At 60.6% G+C, this 23,401-nt stretch overlaps 2 protein-coding genes across 11 annotated transcripts in view; one reads left to right on the top strand and one right to left on the bottom strand.

Moving 5' to 3' along the window:
* The window catches only part of ATP6V1C2 (ATPase H+ transporting V1 subunit C2), a 52,571-nt gene that overhangs the window by 28,700 nt on the left and 470 nt on the right, over positions 1–23,401 (top strand). For 2 of the 7 annotated variants that reach the window (XM_042933679.1, XM_042933678.1), the window contains 9 exons: positions 4,806–4,900; positions 9,517–9,608; positions 12,459–12,557; positions 13,131–13,199; positions 15,449–15,541; positions 15,652–15,745; positions 18,090–18,227; positions 19,069–19,166; positions 23,193–23,325. In XM_042933679.1, the coding sequence (XP_042789613.1) occupies positions 4,806–4,900; positions 9,517–9,608; positions 12,459–12,557; positions 13,131–13,199; positions 15,449–15,541; positions 15,652–15,745; positions 18,090–18,227; positions 19,069–19,166; positions 23,193–23,325 (911 nt within the window). Of the gene's footprint in view, positions 1–4,805; positions 4,901–9,516; positions 9,609–12,458; positions 12,558–13,130; positions 13,200–15,448; positions 15,542–15,651; positions 15,746–18,089; positions 18,228–19,068; positions 19,167–23,192; positions 23,330–23,401 lie in introns of all 7 variants that reach the window. The other 5 variants (XM_042933675.1, XM_042933674.1, XM_042933676.1 and 2 more) reach the window with 4 other exon arrangements.
* LOC122216623 lies at positions 742–5,880 on the bottom strand. Of its 4 annotated transcripts, none has more exons than XR_006201001.1 (7): positions 5,350–5,880; positions 4,748–4,991; positions 3,984–4,437; positions 3,057–3,754; positions 2,150–2,801; positions 1,329–1,420; positions 742–782 (listed from the first exon to the last, which is right to left on the bottom strand). XR_006201001.1 is itself a non-coding variant. In XM_042933683.1 (6 exons), the coding sequence occupies exons 1-6, from the start codon at positions 3,876–3,878 to the stop codon at positions 864–866; spliced, it is 759 nt and encodes a 252-aa protein (XP_042789617.1). In that variant the 5' UTR covers positions 3,879–3,959; the 3' UTR covers positions 760–863. The 4 variants fall into 4 exon arrangements, 1 of the variants encoding a protein (XP_042789617.1); XR_006201002.1 differs by having other exon boundaries at positions 2,150–2,231; positions 2,746–3,754; positions 5,350–5,879; XR_006201000.1 differs by having other exon boundaries at positions 2,150–3,754.

Raw genomic sequence — 23,401 nt, 5'->3', positions numbered from 1 at the left:
CAAATGTCAGGCTTAGCTTTGCGTGGCCCTGAGGGGGTTCACTCGGCCAAGGACCCTTCTTCTCCTGAGCCTCCTGGGGGAGCCCCTGCGCCCGAACGGGCCACTCCTGCCTTCAGCGTTAGAAAGAAGGAGCCCTTTGCTTTGGGTTTTCTCCAACTGGCTCAAACTGGTGGAATTAAGGCCAGCCAACCCATTCGGGATGAGCACAAATCTTTACCGATTGGCACTTCTCCAAATACCTTTCCACATGCCATCCGTTTGTTTACGTGGAAATTTCTTGCTGGCGCTGATAAAAAATTATTTTGTTTCATTGATCAGCTGGACTTATTTTCCAGCAGGTGACTAGACTGAAGAGGTGACTTAAGGTAGAGAGCTCCTGTTCTGCATCAAAACCTGGTCTTTAAGGCATGAGGATTCAAGCTCACATTACAATAGCAGTCAGGAAAAATAAAATAAATACGTAAATAGCAATCAGGATGCTTATATTCTACTCAAAATTCACGTTACTTAGAACTAGAGGCCATCACTCCACTATCCCCATCCCCAGTGCAGATGGCAGCTACTCTGAGGGCCGGCCACCTCTCATCTCGGGAGGAGGAAATTCAGCTTAAGATTTTTTTTTTTAATGTTTTTATTTATTTTTGAGACAGAGAGACAGAGCATGAGCAGGGGAGGGGCGGAGAGAGAGAGGGAGACACAGAATCCGAAGCAGGCTCCAGGCTCCGAGCTGTCAGCACAGAGCCCGACGCGGGGCTCGAACTCACGGACCTCGAGATCATGACCTGAGCCGAAGTCGGACGCTTAACCGACTGAGCCACCGAGGTGCCCCGGAAATTCAGCTTTATTTGTTTACATAATCTGCTTCATTGTCTCCAGCTCCCCAACCCCCGCCAGTGAATCGGGTCCCTGTGACTTCTGAGACCAGAGCTTCTAAGCCTTGTTCTGTAACCAGCCCTGTGCAAATAAAGGTCAAGGGCTCTACAGCAGTGTTCCTGCCAAGGACTCCTGACATTCACAATGTGTAAAGGCTCTGAAAAGTACTGCAGTCAAGACCTCTGTTCAGACTGACTTTGGCTCAGGTTTTCCTGATATCGTTTGGGCTGGGAAACCTTTTTCTTTTTCTTCTGCAGGACACCCACGGAACTAGCTACTGACACGATTAACTGGAAAGCTCAGTGTTGCCCCCAGTAGGTGGGGTTTAAGCCATCTCCCGGCGGGAGGGGGTGGGGCAGCGCTGCCCGGCCAGCCGGAGGCCGCAGCAGCCCTGGAGCGGTCAGACCTGGTCCTGGACCTTGGCAGGTCACCTGGCTGGGTCTTGGTGTTCTCACCTGTCAGTGGACTTCATCCCCTCACGGGCTCCTAGCCTGGCTGCGGCATCTCGTGTTTCTGCTTGTCCTCCGCCCCCAACCGAGCTTTGAGGCTGGAAGGACAGGGATGCTTTGGATTGTAGCAGAAGCGGGGCAAGCACACCCCTGCCTGGCGCAGACCCTAGAACGTGACGGAAGTCACAAACACCTGGAGATCTGGCTGGCTGACCGGCAGCCCCTGTGGTCACAGGTCCTTCGTTCTGCCTGCCGGGAAGGCCTTGTTTGGGTTCTGATATGACATCACAGTTGCTCACGAGCTGCTGTTGACGGTCTGACCTCGACCTTGGCCAACAGCCCCAGCCCTGAGTTGCTCCCTTGGAGGCCAGGCCTCTCTGACCTCAGCCAGGGGAGGGGAGGCGGTTCTTCCCTGGGCAGGCAGAAGGCTGCCGTATTGGAAGGATGGGCAGACCCAAGGGGGCCGTGGCTTTTTGAGACGGAGGACCGGCCTCAGACCATGTTGTCACCAGAGGTGATGGGTGTGGACAGCATGTGGCCGGCATTCGTGGCCCTCGCCAGGGCTCCATGAGTGGGATCGGCTGCCCCAGGAGGAGTCCTTCTCGACCTTCTGGTTCTGCCTCTGACTGCACCCCACCCCCCCATAATTCAGATGCTTGTTCTGTTCCTCCCTGGCCCGCACCCTTGCACAAATCGTTCCCTGCCGGAGTGTGGCAGTTCCCAAACCCATATTAATACCAGATTTATCCCCACATCTGTACTAGCTCGAAGTGTCATAACACAATACCACAGACTGGGGTTGGGGTGGGGGGGGGGGCGGTGCTTACACAGCAGCCATTTATCTCCCACAGTTCTGGAAGCTGGAAGTCCAAGGTCAAGGTGCCGGGAGGTTGGTTCCTTTGCTGCGTCCTTGGTGTGAGCCCATGGGGAGGGAGAGAGAGAGAGGGATCGATCTCTGGTGTCTCTCCTTATAAGGACGCTTGTCCTATCCGATCAGGGCCCCACCTTGGTGCCTCTTATCTATTCCGGCACCATGGGAGTCTGAAGGCCATCTTCTAGGTGCGAGTGGCCCAGACGCATCAGCATGTGGTTCTTGCGCAGATGGGCCACGAGCCCCCTGCTCCCCCGCAGGGGAGCTGTGACCTGACGGTGGGCGGGCCGCGGGGGACCGTGGTCCTTCACGTGCTCCGCGGTCACCGTCTCATCTCGTAGTGGGTGTTACTTAGGTAACTACCCTGTGCCCATCCCCTCACCTCTAAGGTGGGGAAGATAACAGTACTTAATAGGGCTGAAAGCTCGGTTGAGTGAAGTAATTCCTGTGTCCTGGCCAAGGTGGGCAGTCAGCGTCCCCCACCCTCACGGCTGTCATGGGCGGCGACGGCGTCCTTATATAAGGCGCTTCCAACTTCCTGTGCGCTCATACCTCTGCCGCCAGGGCTGGGTCGCTCCTCTGAGCCCCGTTTCATTTCCACGTGCCTCCTGGGGAGTCGCCTGCGGTCATTATCAGCCTCGAACTTGCCCCTGGTTGAGCCCACCTCCTCTCCCCTCTGCCCCGTCCCATGCTGCCCGGCTGAATGCATGTCCCCTCCCTCCACCTGGCCTCCTTGGTGGCCCATGGTGCCTGCACCCTGCTGGGCCGGCCCTCCCTTTTCTGCGCCCAGAGCTGTGGCCCCTCTTAGCTGCGCCTTCTTGTCTCCCACGCCTGCACCTCTGTCCCGCAAAGCCCCCAGAAACCCCAGCGTGTGCGTGCCCTTGACTGGCTGCGTAGCCGCTGGATGCTTGGTGTCCCGGCCCGCTCGGTGACCTCTTCAGCCCCGCTGTTGGAGTCGACGTGGGGCCGATCTCTGGCACATCATGGGGGGCTCCGTAGCTGCGCCCCAGTGTCTTGCTCGCCACAGGGAGAAAGTGCAGATGCCGCCTTCCATGACCCTGCCCTGGCCCTCCTGCTCCACCGGGTTGTCCCAGAGATTCCCATGCCCCACACAGGATGTCCCCCAGGCGCCCTCCGCTAACACCCAGCGCCCTCCCCCGCTGGCCACGTGGCAAACTCGGGTCACCTCCAGCTCCCGTGTGCCGCCCTCCGTGCCCTCCCTGGGAGCTAGACACCGTCTCTCCCACCCTTAGCACCCTGATACACTCTGTTGCCGCTCACTGTGGTGTGACGTTTGCCTGGCTGTCTCTCTAAGAAACTGAGCACCTTGAAATTAGGGGGTGTGGTCTGTTCCTCCCCTCAGGGTAGCGCGCTGACGTTCAGCGTAAGTGACTGACCTTCGAGCGAGCAAAAGTGTCCCTTTTATCCGCCCAAGGACGTACTGGGAAGGGCAGGCGTGCACGTATCCCGGGGTGAGAATCTAGCATAGGAAGGCTGGTCTTGCACAGGCTCACGGGATCCTGGGGGGCTGTGTCAGCATCGCGTAGGCTGACCTGACTTACTGGAAGGAGAATGGGCTGGGTGTCTCCAGCAGCTGGCCCCCGGGAGCACTCCCTAAGTGTGCATGGAGCTGATCTGGAAAGGAGGCGCTCGGAGGGCCGTGTGGCCTCCTTTCCCTGCCCCATTTCTCAGGTCAGGAGACTGAGGTGCAAAGGGACTTAGATGCTAATGTGCTCGAGGCCCCCGGGTCTCGGGATCAGCCCAGGCCCACTCAGTGTGGCTTGTCTGACCTCAAACTCCAGAGCTCCTTCCTCCGCCCGCGGCCGATTAGGGAACTAGAAACCTCCCGAGGGCGGCAGGTTCAGGTTTGTTTCTGGAGAAAGTAAGGGGAGAAGGGACGCGTGGTGAGAAAACACCGACTTCGTCTACTCCCTGTATATAGACTTTTATATAAAGGACATACAGCGACCAGGGCACCCCCACCCCGGGTGGTAAAAACAGCAGTCGCAGCTTCTAGGATTTTGCCAGGGTTCGACACGCCTTCTTTAAAACAGCCACGTGTGTGGAAATCCACTCCGTCCAGGTCCAGGGCTTGGGCGAGGGAGGCGGGAAGGCAGCTCGCCCTGAGGGCAGGCGGCACCCTACCTGGCTCTGTGGTCTTGGAGGGTTGGCTGGAGGCTCTCTGGCGAGTCTTATCTTGGAGGTACTTCAAAACAGAACAATAACCCAGCAGGGGTGTGTGTCCTACACAGCAGGAAAAGACGGGGAATCAGCCCGGCCCTCAGAAGCTCTCCTCTTGGGAGAGCGGGATCTCCCCACTGCACATCTCTGGGAGAGAGTTTGGGGTACAGGAGTGCGCCGGGTCCAGCGGCCCTGGGGCTGGTGGCGGGCTTTCCAGAGGGGCTGTGGGTGCTGCTGCGGGTCCTTGCCGAAGGCCAGCCCGCTGCCCCGGTGCCCTGCTCCCCCCCGGGGACAGTGTCTTCCCAGGGCCCCCAGCCTGCCCTCCAGCTTCTCTCGGTTCAAGGGGGGACGCTTGGCCCGGGGGTGTGGCAACCTTGGTCTCCACCAGGTGGGGAGAGCCCCGCTCATTTGTTGAAATGTGTTTCTTCCAGTCGACTTAACATCCTTCGTGACCCACTTTGAGTGGGACATGGCCAAATACCCTGCGAAGCAGCCGCTGGTGTGCGTAGTGGATACCCTAGCAAAGGTAAGAGAAGGGCCTTCGCGTAGGGGACGGTGAAACTTCGGTGACCGGGGAGAGCTGACCATCTGGGGTGGATCGCATTGGTGTCTGGACCCTGGTGATGCAAAGAGGAACTTTCTGGGAGGCCAGAGCCAGGAGGCTTGGGTGGGGTCCCCTTCCCACCTGCCTCCTGCCAGCCCTGACCAGGCCCGGTGCCTTTCTGAGGTGTGGCCTTCCATGCCCCGGGCAAGGATAGGGGCTTTTGCGTTTCAAGGCGGGCACCTGCCCTCCCTGCACCTCCTCTGGCCCTGTCACCCGGCAGGCGGCTGCACCTTACAGGACACTCCCCTGACCCGCTCTCGAGCCCCCAGTGCGGTGAGCCCGGACCCCGGTGTCCCTTTGGCACACCCCTCCTGCTCTTTGCTGATGGGAGCCTAACCGCCCCCACCGCCACCCCCCCCCCGAGTGTTTACCTGACGAAAACTATCTGCTTCTGTGGAGAGTCTGGCCCAGGAGCCCTAAGTCCCGGGAGGCGTTGGTGGAAGGCATCCCCAGGGGCCCAGGCTCCTGCTCTGAGGGGCCTGTGACACAAGGGAGGCCCGTGAGTGCCACACCCCTGATCCCACCAGCCCGGGAAGCGATGGCCTCCAGCTGTCACTTCATAAATAAAAGCCCGGTGGCACAGGTCTCTGGGACATGGTGGGGGTCTCGCGGCCTTGTTGACTCCTGCTTGTCTCGCTGAGGGTGAGCGCTGATTGTCTGTCCCCCTCCCTCCACCATAAACTGAGTCCCTGAAAGGGCAGGTCTCTTCCTGGAGTGGCCGGGAGAGAGAGTCTCAGCCAGGCCAGGAACAAAGCCTTCCTGTTGTCTCCTCAGAGCCCAGCGCCACCCAGGTGTGTCTGGGCAGGTCAGGCGGAGGAGATGGGCCCCTGGGACCCTGCGTTCTCCTCACAGCTCGCTGGTGCCCGGCCTGTGTCTCTGGGAACTCGGGTGGGGCCAGAAGGCTCCGGAATCTGGGTGCGGTTGCTTCTCCACTCTTACATCACAGAGGTCCCGGCCCCTCCTGCGACAATTGGGCAGTGGTTCTGGAAAGCCCTCTGAGGGGGGGCTGCCCAGAGCACCTGTGCCAGGTGTGGCTTCCCGAAGGTATTGTGCACCTCTGTCACCAGCCCAGAAGCACCCCGTAGTTTGTGGGGCTGGCCGTGCCCCGCGTTGCGCTAACGAGGCCAGGCTGAGCCGGGCGGGGCGCTCAGGCCACTCTCTGAGTCCGCTCGGGACAATGCTCGCTGGCCTGGCTGTCCCAGGGACGCCAGACGGTGATGAGGGCCCCCCGGAACACATCAGGGCGTCCGCTGAGAGGGGGCGAGCAGAGCCGTTGCAGAGGACAGGACTCAGCTTCTCTCTAGTCCCGAGACCCCGAAGGGTGACTCCGGCAGGAGAGCAGGGGTGGGAGGAGGGCAGGGGTTTTGACAGCCCTGCCTGTGTGCCCAGAACACACGAGGCTCTTCCTTCTCGCATCCTCCGGTCTCAGGTGGGGAAGCTGGCCGAGAGGTTAGGTGACCCGGGATGGGCGTGCGGGTCTTGGCTGGGCTGTGTGTGTGTGTGTGTGTGTGTGTGTGTGTGTGTGTGTGAGAGAGAGAGACTCAGCTTCACAAGGAAGCCCTGGGCCGTCTCCACTGCAGGGAACCAGCTCTTTGAGGCTGGCTGGGCAGAAGCAATGAGGATTGGCTCCCTGAGGTTGTCCTGCAACAGGACCACGTGTGTGATGCCCGCAGCCCTGGTTTAGGTCTGTTCCTCCAGCGGGGGCCTAAATCTGTTAAGTAGAGACATCCTGGTCAAAGGAACTCCCTGCACAGAAAGACCCTCAGGGAGGCGAAAGCCGCTGGGCCGCTGGGCGTCGAGGAGCACTTTCTGGGTGTCCCGGCAGGTGTCCCAGCCTGGGAGGAGCCCCGTGCTGACATGGCCAGGGCCAGGCCTCCGGACCCTCCCAACGGCTGGGAACTGAGCCCACCTGCTTCCCTTAAGGGAAGAGGCTCAAGGGTGGGGAGGGCTTCGCCCCCTTCCGGTCCCGCACGAGGCACGTGGCAGCCCGTCGTGTCACTTGGGCAGGCGCCCAGCCCGGGGCTCTGTCGGTCTCCGCAGGCCGGGTCACGCCGCGGTTTCACAAAAGCCCCCAGATGTCACCAGTGTAACACGGCAAAGCGTTTATTCTTTCACTGCGCACGCGTCCAGCCCAGGGTGGGGTGGCTCCGGGCCAACCCCCTCGGGGCGCTGGTTGCTCGTGTCTGCACCCCCCCGAAACATCCCCGGGTTCTGCGGGGCAGTCCCACGAGGCCCCCAAGGCTGCCGGCGGGCACGGCTGCCGAGCGGTGGGCAGTGCCGGCCAGCCACACGCCGGGGAGCCCCCCTCGGCCGATCGCGTGCCCTCCGCGGTGCCCGTGCAGCGGCCCGTCCCCAGGGCTGCGGAGACGGGGGGACCCGGCCCCGCTGGAGGAGCTCGGTCTGGTGGAGGCGGGCCTCGCCTTGGGGACTGGCCCGCTCTGCGGATTCTGTGAGCCCGCGGCCATGCCGGGGCCCCGAGCTCAGAGAGGTTCAGAACCCAACCGCCAGCTCACGGGCAGACACGCAGGGAACTGGCATCCGGTTTGGGCCTGGCCGGTTCCAAAGCCCTGCCCCCTCCCACCGTCCGTTGGTTTCCAAACGCTCTTCTGCAGGGTGTCACTGGCTTGCGGTGAAACCAGGAGAGAAGGGAAGATGGAAGATTTTTTTTTTTAGTTCGATTTTTTTCCTTTAAAAACATTGATGTCATTGAATTAATTTATTGTAATTAGAGAGAGAGCATGGGGACAGGGGTGGTGAGGGGCGGGACTTGATCCCTCGACCCTGGGATCACGATCCGAGCCGAAGTCAAGAGTCAGATGCTCGCCACCCAGGCCCCCTAATACATATGTATATGATTTTAAAAATCAAGGTCTGTGCATTTGACCTGTGTCGGTTTCTTGGTTACAGTGGTGCATTAATGTTATGTAAGATGTCACTAACGGGGGAAACTGGTACGTGGGATCTCTGTGTCCTATTTTTGTAAATTTTGTAATTTCCCATGAGTCTGTCTGTCATCACCTAAAAGGAAAAGGTTTGAAAAGAGATTGTCAAGAAATTATCAATCTTATTTTGAAAGTCAAGCATATCGCGATGTAAAGATCAAAACGTTGAAGGCTTGCCATGACGTGTCCCCCCCTCCACTTCCTCTCCCATTAACTTTTGCAAGTTTATTTATTTATTTTGAGAGCAAGAGAGCATGAGTGAGTGGGGGAGGAGAGAGGGAGAGAGAGAGAGAGAGAGAGAGAGAGAGAATCCCAAGCAGGCCCTGAGCTGTCAGCACACAGTCCGACGCGGGGGCTTGAACTCACGGAAACTGGGAGATCACGACCTGAGCCGAAATCAAGAGTGGGACGCTTAACCGGCTGAGCCAGCCGGCTGCCCCCTCTCGCTTTGCAACGCCCTACAGGTGACCAGGGTTTAACACTGCAAATGGATCCTTCCATCTATATACGAAACCTCTGTGTTTCAACTCAGAACTGTTCGTGCCCTCAGATTGCCTCCGTTTCCTCGTATAATGACTCTGGGGGGTCTTCCGGGTCACAGCAGAGTGCTGACGTGTCGCGTTTGTTGGCGTGGTGCCCGCACGGGCACTTGTACACCGCCGGTGGGGGGGGGGGTCACAGAATGTGGGGCTGAGAAGAGAGTTGGGAGGACCGTGTGCCGTCTGTGCCGGGAGCTGTGGGGGTTGGCCCTGCACCCCACCGCGTGCCCGTGTGCGGGAATCTACTGCCATCATTTTGACGGCCGCTCAGTTCTCCATAAGGTGGGGCGCCATACTCTGTTGAACCAACTCTGTAGTCATGGACCCCACCGAGCCCTGGAGGGTGGCTGTGGTCGTGTTAACAGCTACTGTGTTTCGAGGGCTTCCGGGGAGGTGGGCCTTGGCCGGCATTTGCCTTTCGGTGTTTGGACCCCTTGGGGAGGACGTTATCACTCTGCCCGGGGACATGGGGCATCTGAGGCCAGGCGGCCAGAAAGCAGGAGAGGGAGGCCGTGGGCCCAGGCTCGTCCCGTGTCCCCTCTTTCCCCGGCCTGCTGCGGGAGGGGGGTCCGCGACTCGCTCCCTGAAACTTGAGAACAGGGGGTGTCCTTAGTGCCCAGCGGGTGACCTGCCTCCGGGCTGAAAGGAACCTTCCTACCTGCGAAGAACGGAAGGGGCTGCTGGGCCCAGCTGAGCCTGGGGACCCGGCGCTGGTCGGGGCTGAGCCATCACGTGGGTCCCCATAGAAGCCAGGTCGGGGGTCACCCAGGCTGGCCTGGCGGCCCAAGAAGGGCTTGAAATCAGAAGGTTCAGCTCACTGAGTGATCCCGGCAGAGCCACTCGTGTCTCGGGCCTCGGTACCCGCAAAGTGGGGACAGGAGTCCCTTCCCTGCTCCCCTCAGGCTGCTGGTAGGGCCAGACGATGGCACGTGTGGGAGAGCAGCAGGGGCAAAAACGTGAGGATTCCTGACACGGATTCCTAAGTGCACCGTGAGCAGCGTATGGCCGTTTTGGAAAGTTTGGCCGACTCTCGAAACTCTCTTGCTTTCCCGCACAGCAACTGGCACAAATCGAGACCGACCTGAAGTCCCGAACGGCCGCCTACAACACCCTGAAGACAAACCTGGAGAACCTGGAGAAGAAATCCATGTGAGTGGCCACACGGCTGGAACCGGGTCAGGGCAGGGGCCGGGCTGGGGCAGGAGCGGGCCTTTCAGGTCACTGGGTGAGCCAGGGTCCGTGCCCTCATCTGAGAGAGAGACGAGCCGGGCAGGCGGACACAGGGCACGCCTGCCTCTCCAGGAGGTGTGTGCAGGGAGAGGAGAGGAGAGACCCCGGTGCACATCACCGGAGGAAAGCCTCGAGCAGGGAGGGGGCCTGTGCCTGGAGAGGAATCCGATGCTGGCCCTCCCCTGCCTTCCCTTCCTCTCCCACCCTCCCCGGTTTCCCGAGAATACCTAGGCTGTGCCCCAAGATCTTTCTTTACAGAGGACCTTCCCCGCCGAGGCAGTGGGGGACCAGACTGTCAGAGCCTGGCCCTTTGTGAGAGCCCCCCAAGAGCAGTGGGTTCTGCAGCCCAGAGCAGAGCAACCCCAGGGACTCCGGTGCCTTCTCCACTCAGCTGAAGGACCACCTCGTGAGAGAGAGGAAGCAGACTGCTTGGCCGAGCAGTCACGAGGCACCAAGACGGCAGGAGGTGTCTGGAGAAAAGCATAAGCCCGGGGTTGTGAAGGCAGCAATGATCTCGTAAGGTAGTGAGCGCCCCGTTGTTGGAGGCATGTAAGAAAAAGCCAGATGAGCTCCTGCCAGGAAGTGTGGAAGTTGCTCCTGAATAGGGCTGAGTTGGCACGGAGGACCTTCCCAGTCTCCCCAGATTCTGGATCTGATTCTGTTGACAGTTCTCTGCAGATACTCCAGAGAAGGGAAGTACCCAGGGGAGGTCAGAACCGGCTGTCCTCTCGTTCGGCCATTCCTCTGAATAGCTCACCCTCTCATTTCCGCCTCTCCCTTCGGATGGCCACTGGGCCAGCCGTCTTGTGAACGAGGCAAATGGTGCCTTACTGGAAAATGGAAAACCAGGGGCGCCTGGGTGGCTCAGTCGGTTAAGCGGCCGACTTCGGCTCAGGTCATGATCTCACGGTCCGTGGGTTCGAGCCCCGCGTCGGGCTCTGTGCTGACAGCTCGGAGCCTGGAGTCTGTTTCCGATTCTGTGTCTCCCTCTCTCTGACCCTCCCCCGTTCATGCTCTGTCTCTGTCTCAAAAATAAATAAACATTAAAAAAAAAAAAAAGAAAAGAAAAGAAAATGGAAAACCAAAAAGGGAGGGACGCACCTTGGCTGGAAATGGCCAGTGGTGGCGGCCTGAGTTTGTGTCAGAACTAAATGGGCGTCACCTGAGTTTTGCCTCCTCCTTGGCCCTACGGAGGGGTGAGGATGGGAAAAGGGCAGGGTGCCGATGGCACAGAGCCCCAAATGGTGACCTTGGCGTAGGTCAGTCATGGCATTGACCATCTGCCTGCCTCATTGCATCACCGAACTGTGGGCTCCTTGAGAATTGTCTGGGGCTTAGCAAACATCTGGTGCGGCCTCTTCAGTCGACCAGTGAAGGAGCCGTCTACTGAGTCACAGCAGCATTGGTCTGTCCAGAGTGTTTGCTGAGGGAAGGAGAGGGAAGGGGAGGGCAGGGGAGGGCAGGGGAGGGAAGAGAAGGGAAAGGGAGGAAAAGGGAGGGTAAGGCTGTTCTTTACCTCCTTGTCCGTTATTCCTGTCTTTTTTTTTTCAATTTATTTATTCTGAGAGAGAGAGTGCAAGTGGGGGAAGGGCAGAGAGAGAGAGAGAGAGAGAGAGAGAGAGAGAGAGGATCCCAAGCAGGCTCCACGCTGTCAGCACAGAGCCCAATGCAGGGCTCGAACTCACGAACCGTGAGATCAAGAGATCAAGAGTCTGATGCTCAACCGACTGAGCCCCCCCAGGTGCCCCCCTTTTTCTTCTTTTGATAAACGTTTATTAAGCACCTACCATACCCTCAGCCTTTATGCCAGGCCCTAAAGATGCAAAGCAGAATAAAAGGTCATTTCTGCACTTGGAGAGCTCACAATTGTTCACTCAACAAACATTTACAGAAAATCTGCTTTGTGCAGGGAGTAGTACAGGCATAACCCAGACAGATAGGACCTGACGGGTGGGACGGTAATGTGGAAACGCCAAGGTAGGAGGTACAGGCCCTGTGCCCTCGGAGAGGGTCCTAAGGGACTTAGCAGCGACGGCGCAGGTAGGAGAGGTGAGGTCGGAGGGGGGCAATGTACCTGAGGCTTTGGCCTTGGCCGAGTGCTTGAGAGCCATTCACCAGGGAGACGTCCTGTGCTGCACTGATACCCTGGCTGGGTGCTGAGGCTGTAGACGGTCTCCGTAGCTCTACCTTGGCTCGTCCGCTGATACAATAGCCTTGAACCGGGTGCTAAAAATACCACGACCTCGATGTAGACCGGGTTCCACTGGGCACGATGAAAGCTATTTCAGGTGAAGGTCCCCTGGCGGCTGGACCTGTGAGGCGTGAAAAGTGACACGGACCTCTCTCTGGTCCCTGTGTCTGCTCAGGACAGCCCGACACTCGAGTAACTCAAGCTGCCTGCCCCCCCGCCCCCCTCCCCCGCGGTCCCCTCCCAACAGCTCGCACCGGGGGCAGTGCAGGCGACGGAGGTGTTGAACTCAGCCACCCCTCGCTGACTGTGACGGGGCCTCAGGCCCTGCCAGCCACAGCAGGTCTGGCCACCAGAACTGGGGGGTCAGGGACACACTCAGCCCAGGGCCCTGGCACTCCCGGGGGCGGGGGGACATCTGAGCCCTGCCTGTCTCCTGCCTGCCCTCCGGTCCCCGGGCCCGCGTGCTGGTGGGTGTACGGGGTGGGGGGAGGGGGTCCATGCGGCCCAGAAGCCCAGGCCCACGCTGCCTCCCTCCGCCTTTCTCCTGGTCACACCCCCTTTGTCCCACACGGATTCAGGGGAAACCTCTTCACTCGGACGCTGAGCGATATTGTGAGCAAGGAAGACTTCGTGTTGGATTCCGAGTATCTTGTCACACTTCTGGTCATCGTGCCCAAGTAAGTGGCCCGGGAAGGTGGGTGGTGCGGGGCCTCAGCCCGTGTTGGTGATCCCGGAAGGAAACCGGCCTGCCCGACGGAGAGGAAGGGGAGCCCCCCCCACGGCCTGGCCCCCGGGAGCACTAAATGGGAGTTGCGTGGGCCGCCACGGGAGCAGGGGGACAGCACCTGCGGTGGGACGCAGTGACAGAAGCAGCCGTTTCTTGAGCGCTCGAGGCGTGCCTGCCACACGCCTCACTCTCAACAAACCCCGGGCTGCTGTTACTCCCTTGTCCTGAGGCCAGAGAGGTCAGCTGGCTTGCCCAAGGCCACACAGGGCCGGGACTAGAAAGTTCCGACACAGTCACACGGGCCCTCTGCGGGGTCCCGGGCCCTCACGGGGAGGCTGGGGCCGGGATGGGGCTGGGCAGGAGATTCTCGGTGCCCATGGCAGGGCCTCGGGGGGTGGGGGGCACTCCGGCCCAGGCCTGCTCACTCCAGTCCTTTGGGAAGAGGGGTATACAGGGTCCCAAATACTTGGGACGCCGCGAAGTTTTTAAGCAGAAAGCACTGAATGATCCCGTATCCTCGCAGACCAAGCTACGCGCAATGGCAAAAAACCTACGAATCCCTCTCGGACATGGTGGTCCCTCGGTCGACTAAGTAAGTGAGACCCCAACTTGGCACCCGGCCACCAAGCGTGCTGGAAGGTGTGAGGACCCTCGGCCCGCCCCACTCGCTCTCACAAGAGTCCCTTGGCCTGGAGCTCCTTTGCAGCCACACACCCGGCCCCATGCCAGACTCTCTCCATCTTTTAAAACGCGGTTTCCCTGCCCCCTCCTCCAGGAAGCCCTCTCTGGCTGCCTCCTGGCAGAGACCCCCCCCCACCCCCCTCAGTGCACTCTGCGGTGCCTTCTCAGCCCAGGTCATTCTTCCCCGCCTGAGGGTCAAGCAAGGGCCTGGCTCTGATGGCCACAGGGCGGGAGCAGGGGAGGAAGGCATTCTCAGCGTCCGGCCTCCTGGGGTCAGAGCAGGAGTGGCCAATGAAGCCTGGGAAGGTGGCAGGAGAAGGTTCACAAACCGTGAGTGACTCCCACGCATCTGGGGAGACCAGCATCTCAGGGCCGCACGCAGCAGCAGGAAAGGCTCTCACGATGCAGTACTGAGCAGGGGAAGCAAGTTCTTTTGCTTTAGCTCTAGAAACAGACACAACTAGACCACATGCGATCTGGGCACACGCAGGTGCCCAGTAGAGCCGTGGAGGTGTGTGGGCATGGGAAACGTGGCGACCTGGGGGCACAGCGCGACGTGCACCCGGGGAGGGCCACGGGAGGGGGGGGTCTGCCGTATGAGAATTGCTTTAGGTCTTAAATGGGGCGGCTGAGACACAGGTATTTGTTATTCTCTATACCTTTTCACACGTCTGAAATGGCTGGTCCTTGAAAAAAATTTTAATGTTCACTTCGTTTTGAGAGAGAGAGACAGAGCATGATCAGGAGAGGGGCACAGAGAGAGAGGGAGACACAGGCTCCAGGCTCTGAACTGTCGGCACAGAGCCCGACGCGGGGCTCGAACTCACAAACCACGAGGTCATGCCCTGAGCTGAAGTCGGACGCGTAACCGACTGAGCCACTCAGGCGCCCCGCGAATGGTTTGTCATTTTAAAAGATTTGGCGGGTGAGTCTTGGCCAGACATGCCAATTCACCTGCTTCCCAGGGCACCGTGGCGAGCGGGAGGGTGGCCCCTGCCCAAGTCCATCTCGGCCCGGAGGCGTCTGGCTGGGGGTACCTGCTGCAGGGCGGCTCTCCCATTGTCACAACTCACTGGAGGTAGCAGTTAGGAGCTGAGTTGAGGGGTGCAGGGAACAGGACGGTCATAGCCTGAGGCCACAGGGGAGGCCAGAGGAACAGGCCCGGGGCAGCCACGTCTGCAGGGGCGGGGCGGGTGGGGTGGGGAGGAAGGCACACAGATGGGTGGAGGGGCTGGTCCTTGAAGTCACCCGGCTCAGCACAGACGACCCCAGCTCTTGTAACAGTGGCATTCTGTGGCCAGGTGCCAGGGGGCCCCGCCCAAAAGGCTGCCTCAGTAGGTGGCTTGGCTTCTCAGACCAGAGCCCCCAGGCCCTTCGTTGTCAGAAGCCGCCCGAGAATCGGCAGAGGTGACTCAGGAAAAGTCTCTGGAGCCTGGGGCGGCCCTTCTGGGCACGGACTCTGGGAGAGCGGAAAGGTGACCCGGCCCTGAGCGTGTCCACGAGACCTGCCTGGGCTTGGCGAAGGGCTTCAGGTCTGTGACCCAAAGACGCAGGCCCCTGGCTCTGACAACCCCTGTGTTTGGGGCGGTGCCCACGGGGGTCCTGTGTTGAGGTGTGCCTCGGGAGGCCGTCCGATTACAACATCGGACGTGAGGGGACGTGGCGGGGTGGTTTCCCACCACCGAGCTCTGCCCTGCTTCGCTGTGAGCACAGCACGTCAGAGCGAGGGCCTCCCGTCCGCACACGAGGCGACTGAGACCCGGGAGTAGCGTGATCTCTTGGGCATTTCACAAACCAGAGCTGAACCGCGCATCTCCGCACAGCTAGTCTCCTGTCCTTTCCTCCCCTCGAGGGCCTGCGTTTAGATCACCTGGAGGCCCCTGAGGCCTCAGCCTGGAGGCTGAATGGCAGGAGCCCGAGAGGGCGGGCCGCAGCAGGTGGCTGAGCCCACACGGCCAGGAGTTGGGAAATAAGGGACGTCCGGTTCCCTGCCCTCCGCTGCTGGCTGGGCCCCTGCACACGGGCCAGTGGGCTGATGGGGACGGAGCCTCACCTCTGCGGTGACCCGCCTCCCCGACGGGAGAGAACAGGGCTCTCCTAGCCCAGCTCTGACGCCGGGCCCGGCGATGAGTCCCGTGAACAGACGCTTCTCTCCCCCAGACTGATCGCCGAGGACAACGAGGGCGGCCTCTTCACGGTGACCCTGTTTCGAAAAGTGATCGACGATTTCAAAACCAAAGCCAAAGAGAACAAGTAAGGGCTGGCCTTGGGGGGTTGCTCCGGGTCTGGTCTGTCTGCACCGGAGGGGCCTCTGCTCCGACTGGAAGCTTCTTGGCAAACGCCTCTCATTTGCTTGTTTTAAGGTTCACTGTCCGTGAATTTTACTATGATGAGAAAGAGATAAAGAGGGAAAGGGAAGAGCTGAGCCGTTTGCTGTCTGATAAGAAGCAACAGTATGTGAGTAGACTTCGCGGCGGCCGGGCTCCGGGCAAGGGCGGCTCCTCCCTGGGGGCACACGGCCCCGGGAATGGGTGCCCCCCTGGGGCTGCCGGGGTGCGTCTGGGGAAGGCAGAGGGGCCCCGAGGTGGCGCCTGAGCTGTGAGTCCATCCGAGCTCCTGAGTCCTGGTGCTGCCCTTCCAGGAAGGGACTCCCAGCTCCGCTCTGCAGCTGAGAAACAGACTCTGGGGGGGGGGGGGTCAGTGAGCACCTCCCCCAGGAAGAGGGCCCCACCTGAGCCTTCTCCGCCCCAAGGTCGGGCAGGGCAAGGCGGGGATCCCTGAGTGGAAAGCGGGCGGCTCCGTCCCCTCCGTCCCCCTGCTATTCTCAGCAGTGCGGCTCCCCGGGTGCGATGTGACACCTTCTGTCACCAGCACCTGTATTTATGTCCCCTACGCTTTCAGCAAAGAGTGGGCGCTTGTCCCGGAGGAACTGACAACAGCCAACCTCCGTGTGCAAGGGCAGCTGAGCTCAGGGGGGAGAAAACCAGGCTTTTAGTCTAGAAGTGTGAACAGCGTGGCCTTGGGCACCCCGCTCTGTAAGACGGGCACGTTCCCCACGTGGCATCCTCCCTCTGCAGAGCGGGCCTAAGCCAGGTGGCTCCCGGGGCCTGCCTCGGTGGAATGTCTCCGGGTCCCTTCTCTCCCATCCCCCCCCCCACCCCCCACCGGGGGCGGGTTCTCGGAGAAGCTTCCTAGTCAGCCTCTGGAGTAGAGAGGAGGGGAAGAATGAGTAGAATGTACTTCGGGTCTGTTGGAGGAAGACCGGTGTGTAAACATAAGGCTGTAAGTATGTGCTCGGACGATGCAAGATGTACCTCCCGTGTGGCCAAGTGTTTGCCCCGAGCCTTCTCTGCTGTCGGGCCGGGGGAGTCTGCACGTCCGACGTGACCTCTCCGGGTCGGTGGCCTTTTCACAGGGACTCCGGACAAGTCAACCCCCTCAGAAGTGGCAGCAGCATGGGGGTTCCCAAAATAGGGTTCTCCCAGCCCCCCCAGACTGGCCCATCCCCCTTGAGGAGGAACGGGGGGCTGGTCCTATAGTCGTGCCCGTGCACGGTTTCGGCCCCTCCCGGCCCCGAGCACACACGTATGTGTGTGGACGTGTGTGCGCACACCAGGGGAACACGCTTTTCGGATCCCAAATCTGCCGGGCTTCTCTGGCTGAGACCCCTTCCCGAGACAAAGGGCTGAGGTGGCCCCGGGCCCGAGGCCTCAGTTCTGACACGCCCAGGCAGGAAAGGTGCTCGCCAACAAGCTGGAAAACCAAAGGGTTTTTCCCCTTGACCTCAGCTCACCCCAAACCCTCATCACCCAGGAGCGCTCGGTGGTCTCTATCATAGTTGAGCAACCCTGCTGGCCTCGGGCCGGCCCTGGCTGGCCTCCGGTTGGGGGCTAGACTGTGGCAGCTGTCACGGTGTCCAGGAGGGAGGCCCTGCCCGCAGGACAGGTGGTCAGGTCTGTGCCTTCGGCCCCTCCCTCCGCGCTGGCACAGACCCCCGAGGACCGAGGTGATACGCAGGAGCTCGACACCTGCTGCCCGGGTCTCCGGTTACCCGCCGGCGGAGGGTGCTGCTCCCCGACGCTGCCCTGGGAGCCCTTCCAGGGTCTCTCTGTGCAGGGGAAATGGAGATGCGAAGGAGACACACTAGCTCGGAAACATTTAGCTCCCTGCGGGGCTCTCGCTGGGTGCCAGTGAGCGGGGGTCAGCCGGGGTCGGCCCTACCCTGGCCGCGTAGACCCTTTCCCCCTTAGCTTGTTGGGAGGCGGGTGCAGTCGGCATCCTCTGCCGTTTTGATTACTCGCCAGCCAGAGGGGACAGGCTGGGGCCTGGGGCTTCGGCCCCCCGTGAGAGCACGGGGTGGGGGCTTCCTGTGCTTTCTGTTTGCAGAGAGGGTAAAGGAGGCTGTGTCCCAACAGCACACCCGCCGTCCGCGTGTGGCATGCTTAAGTGCACCCCGATTGCCCTGTTGCCACCGAGGCTGGACGTGGTGGGGACACGCTCCTCAGGCAGAGCCGTTTCCACGAACGCCGCCTGGAGCTGTCCCCGTCCTGTCCCCGTGGAGGGGAGGTCCTGACCAGGGCCAGGCAGAGCGGGGGGGTGATGTGGGCACCGGCTCTGTCCCTGGAATATGGGGCCTGAAGACCTTAACACCCCGGTCCCATCTCGAGTCCGACCAGCACGCAATCCCGGAGGGCGGGCCGGCCTTGCCGGCCTCCCTGTGCTTTTCAGGCGATGCGAGTTATTTCTGTTTGTTGTGATGCATGTTTGCCGAAAGATTAATAAATCATTTCTGTGCCTTTAGCAAACTTCCTGTGTTGCTCTTAAAAAGGGATCATCCACCTTCCCGGACCACAAGGTTCAGGTAACCCCGCTAGGGAACCCCGATAGGCCCGCTGCGGGGCAGACGGACAGAGAGAGAGAGAGTGAGGGCGAGGGAGAGGTAAGCAGCACCCGGGAGCCCTGGGCTTCCCCCGCTCGCATGTCCTCGCCAGTGCAGGCGTCTTCTGAGAAAACAAAGCCTTGCGTTTTCTGTGACCGAAGGTGGCTTTTGAGGGCTCAAATCAAGGAGCCCAGCATAAACGCCTTTCCTCCTCATCCGGGGGGCCTCCTTGGAGCTGCCCCCCGTCCCCGGCAGTGGATGGTGCTTGCTGGCCAGGGTGCCCCCCGCCCTGTCTGGAGGTGGCTGGAGCTGGTGACGGGGACAGGTGCTGGTGGTCGGGCGGCTCGGCTTTCCTCCCCTGGCTGCCCCGGCTGGACCCACCCCTGACCTTGGTGGGCACTTGGAGGTGCCTTTGCTCCAAGACTCGAGGCTCCCTCCCCCCGAGGAGCGGCCACAGCGGCATTAGGGGCAGCCGTCGTGGCCGAGTGAGGCGGGCTCCTCGGAGGGCCCCCTGGAAGCGGCGGCCGGTGGATGACGCCAGGACCCCGGGGCAGCGCCTCCCTGGGAGGCGGGCCCCTTCGCAGCACAGCGTCAGAGGGAAGCCTGCGGGCTGCCTGCTGACAGCCCTGAGGTCAGGGGCTGCCCAGCCCCTGCAGCCCGGTCTGCGGTGGCCCCGCGCATGCGCCGGGTGGCTGGCCCGCGGCGCTTCCCCGGCCCCCCCCCGTCCCCTGGGGCGGCCGGGCCGACGCGGTCCCGGCCCTCGTCCAACCACCTCGCTGCTTCCGCTGGCCGCCGGGCATTTCTTCGCCGCTCGGGGCTTGCTCTGTCAAAACCCGCGTCCTCCTCGGCCTCGCGTGGGCGGAACGGCCAGCGGGCGTCACCGGCTCTCCTGTCTCTGCAGGGCCCGCTGCTGCGCTGGCTCAAGGTGAACTTCAGCGAAGCCTTCATTGCCTGGATCCACATCAAGGCCCTGAGGGTGTTTGTGGAGTCCGTGCTCAGGTGCGTGGAGGAGGCGCCCGGCCCGGGTGGGGCAGCGAGCTCTGGGGGCCCCCTGGGCTGCCGCCTGCCCCTTCCGCCCCCCAACCCCCCGTCTCCTCTGGGACCTGCCGGGCCCTCCCGTCCTCTCCGCGCGCTCCTCCTGGCTCTTGGCAACATGTTTAGGATCTCCTGAGTCACACGAGCCTCCCCTCGGCCCTGCGGGCCCTGCTGTCCTGTGCGCCGCGTCCCGTTCCTGCCAGACTCTCCGCGGCAGGCTCCGCCCCGCCCCGTGCACCTGCCGGGGCCTGGCGACTCCTAGAGGAAACACCAGCTCGGTCTCAGTCCTTGACCTCTGAGCCCAAGGCGGCACAAAAAACGAAAGCCCTGAACCAAACCGAACTAACGACAACAAAAATTTGGCCTTGTTTGTTTTTTTCACCAAAGTGAAAACAATTACCGTGGGAGATTTGGGAACTGTAGGTAAGCACGACCAATGAATAAAAAAATCACCTGTAATTTTAACGCCGGGAGAAAACTCTGCTGGCTAGTGTGCAGGTGTGAACTTTAGGAGTTTTTGTTCCTTTGTGTTTTGCTTTTTTTTTTTTTTTATTGTAGTTTACAGATATGCATATTTTTTTTTACTAAATTTTTGCAAAAATGGAATCAAGCAGTATTTTTTAAAGCCTGTTATTCTGCCACGTTTTGATCATGTGCTGTGACATGAGCTATGTGGGGCGGGGGGATCTTGGTAGCATCACACACGGCTGGCTGTACCCTTTTTCTGGAAGCTTCCACCCCTGCTTCTTGGCCCCCTCTGGCCCTCTGACCCTCTGGAGTGCTCTCCCCAGCCCCTCCCCTGCCTGCAAGGCGGGCGGCCCCCGATCCCTTCCCAGCCGTCCACCTGGAGGCCTGTTCCGTACTTTCCCTTTCGAGTCTGTGCCTCCTACCTCGTCCTGTCCGCCTCTCACCTCACTCGGGCTTCCCCTGGACATCTGGCTCATCTCCCCTCCCGACCCCTTCCCCCGGCTGCCCCGTCAATGCCCGCGGGCTCACGTCTTTCCTGTTTCCAGACCCCAAACCTCAGGGCGGGCTCGGATGCCTCTGCTCCCTCACCCTCGCTTCCTACGCCCACTCCTGCACCCCACGACGCTTCCGGTGGGCCACCTGGCCTGCCCCTGCTTTCTCTCTTCCCTCCGTCCCCGGCCTCGCCTGGCCGGGCCAGCTCTTGCCACGGGCTCTCACTTGGTCCTGTGCCTCCGGTTCATCCTCCACGCGGCTGCCGGTGTGGTTTTGTCCAAGCACGATATGGCGGCTGCCAGGATCTGACCGTGGCTCCTCTCGTGGTCATCCACCCCACCCATCTCAGAGGCCCGGAGTGGCGTGGATTGTGGCACTGGGCTGCGGGGCGCAGACGAGCAAACCTGGAGTGTGCCAGCCACCTGTGGTGTAGACGGGGCCCGAGACTGACCCTGCTGGCCTCGAAAATCAGTGGTTCTCAGGCTCACTACAGTGCGGATGCCCGTTTGCTCGAGAGAGGTAGAGATGGACGTCCTTAAGTTGGACGAAACAGGATTTCTCCTAAAAGTATATGTAAAAGTAATTCTTTACAAGACTCAATGTAGGTTTTTTTTTTTTTTTTTTTTTTTACTATGTCTGTATTTTTCCGGAATACGGTTGTATATGTGAGCGCCGTTTGAAAAATTCAAGTTCAGAAATACATACTGTGGAAACAGTTCCCAGTCCCCACTGCCCATAGATAATCACGGTTAATGGTTTCGAGACTCTTCTTTCTCCCCCAAATGGGATCGTTCAGCGTCCTGCGGCTTGCTGTCTTCATCTGCTCTGAATCAGTCTCTTCAGCACGGGTGAAGCTACCTGATCCTTTTTTAATGGCTTTTTCATATTCTATCCTGTGGACAGATTGTAATCCGGGAAAACAGAGGCTGAACACGTTTGCTGGGGCACACAGACGGTGAAGTTCACCTGCTCGCCTGTTCCTTTGACCCCCTGTTGGTCTTTGCCCCGCCCCCCCCAGTTGGCTCTTGGCCGCTGTCTCCCTCTTCTCGGAGCCGTTTTGTACTTCCCGCCTGGGGGGGAGGGAGGGGCCGACGTGCTCTCTGCCTCTGTCACCCCCGCTCAGAGTCGGACAGATGTGAAATGGACATCTTCCAGACACTTCCAGATGTGAAATGGTCGTGGACTCCATAAAGTCAAAGTGAAGTAGACTCAGCCCTCAGTTGAGGGAGAGCTGGTTGACCCTCAGGGCGCAGTGAACCGGGGGCTGCCGGGCGCAGAGTGGAGGGGCCAGCCAGGAAGCTAGTCAGTCTGGATCTCGGTGGGGAACAGAGGTTACGGAATCCTGACGGCGGCTGTGTGGCCGCGATCGTCTAGGGAGAGCCCTACAGAGGGAAGGTACTGAAAGGGCACCTCGGGGAACCCCAATATTTAGAGTGGAGGAGAGAAGCCCATGAGGAAGTCAGGCAGGAGGAGGGAGTGGCTGACGAGTCAAAGGGAGGAGAAGCTTAAGGATTTAGGTGTCCCCGTGAAAAGGGTCACGAGGTCATCGGTGGGACGAGCTCGAGTGTGGTGGCCGGACGACTGGGTGACATGGGACACTGGGCACTCTCAAGTTTGGAATGAGAGCCCAAGGGGGCTGAGGGCGTTTCTTACAAAGGAGGGCAGGGTGGCGAGATGTTACAGGGAAGGGGACAGCGGTAGACGATGCTGGCGCCCCCGTGGCACAGAGGTCTCGGTGTGGGGACCTCACGTCAGGGCTCCCCGCCGGGTGACCTCGGCGGTCAGGGAGGAGGAGGGTCCTCTACTGAGCGGAGCAAGAAGGAGCAGCGTGGGGGCGGCCTTGTGGAGAATGAGCACTGACCCGGCTGTTCTGGAAGGCGTGTTCTGAGCAGAATAGAGAAGGTGTTCATTGACATCGATCCAGAGGGAGGGTCAGCAGGGAAAGGGCTGGAAGGATCTGGGAAGAACGTGGGAAGCCCCGAAGTCGAGAGAGTGGGCTGAGAAAGGGGCCCAGGGCTTGGAGGCTTGATGGGGGGAACGAGGAGCAGTCAGTCAACATTCACGAAGCGTTGGAGTGCCCGCCGCCCTCCAGGTCTGGGGACACAGTAGACTGTGCACAAAACAGACCCGTGCCTCTGCCCCGATGGGAGCTCGCGGGCTGGGAAAGACAGGACAGCTGGGACACAGGGGTCCTCGTTCGGGAGGGTAAGCGAGCTCCCAGGGCAACCTGCAATGACTGGCGGAACGACCAGGTCGGACGACAGAGCGCGGTGGCACCATGGTCTGGGAGCTGGAATGCGCGTCCTTAACGTGCGTGTTGCCTGGGGCGTGTGGTCAGCAGGTGGAGACAGCGGTGTCGGTGTCGGTGAGGCCGAGGGTGTGGAGTGGGTTTCTGGAAAGCACTGGGAGTTGCGGGAGGGAGTCAGGAGGGGGGCTGCTCGCTCAGGTGAGATGGCCGCGGCCCCTCCGCTCACTCCCCCGGGGGGTACCGGAGCTTTGTGGTAAGAGGGGACACGGAGATGAGGCCATTCCCCTCGCCCGTGACCCAGCCCACGCGCCGCCACCCGTCTGCACCCGCCAGCTTCTCTGGCTCTTGCCTCCCGGAAAGACCGTTTAGGCGGGGCTCGGGCATCGGGGTCCTGCCGGCCCGGCATCCTGGAAACGCACGGGACTAAGCAGGTGTTAGACTCGGCGTGTGGCGAAGGCAGCGACACGCGTGGGCACGGCCTCCTTCACGTACACTCTGCTTCCCGCCCGCAGATCCAGCAGACCTCCGCGTTTTAGCGCACGCCGCACCGTTATCCAGAAACGGCCGGCTAGCCTGTTCTGGCACATTCCCCTCCAGAAAAATCCAGTCACCAGTCTCACCTCTGACCCTAAATACTTCATTCCACTGAGTTGTACTGTCTTAAGCGGTGTCAGCTGAAGCTTTTTCCTTCTTGCTAGCACCGCCTCTGTTTCTTGTCAGGGTTGTTTTCCCCCCGTTTCCATCTGGGGTAACTTATCCGCACATTTTGTCTGTCTGGGAAGGTACGGGCTTCCAGTGAATTTCCAGGCGGTGCTCCTCCAGCCTCACAAGAAGTCCTCCACCAAACGTCTAAGAGAGGTTCTGAACTCTGTCTTCAGACATCTGGATCAAGTAGCGGCTGCAAGCGTGTTGGATGTAGGTATACGATCCAGAAGCGGCCGGGGTTCTGTGCTCAGGTCAGCCTCCCCACCTGGGAACTTGCCAGATCCCG

The sequence above is a fragment of the Panthera leo genome, chromosome A3 (assembly GCF_018350215.1).
Source record: "Panthera leo isolate Ple1 chromosome A3, P.leo_Ple1_pat1.1, whole genome shotgun sequence".
Classification (NCBI taxonomy): Eukaryota; Metazoa; Chordata; class Mammalia; order Carnivora; family Felidae; genus Panthera; species Panthera leo.
This window is presented reverse-complemented; position numbering and strand designations above follow the sequence as displayed.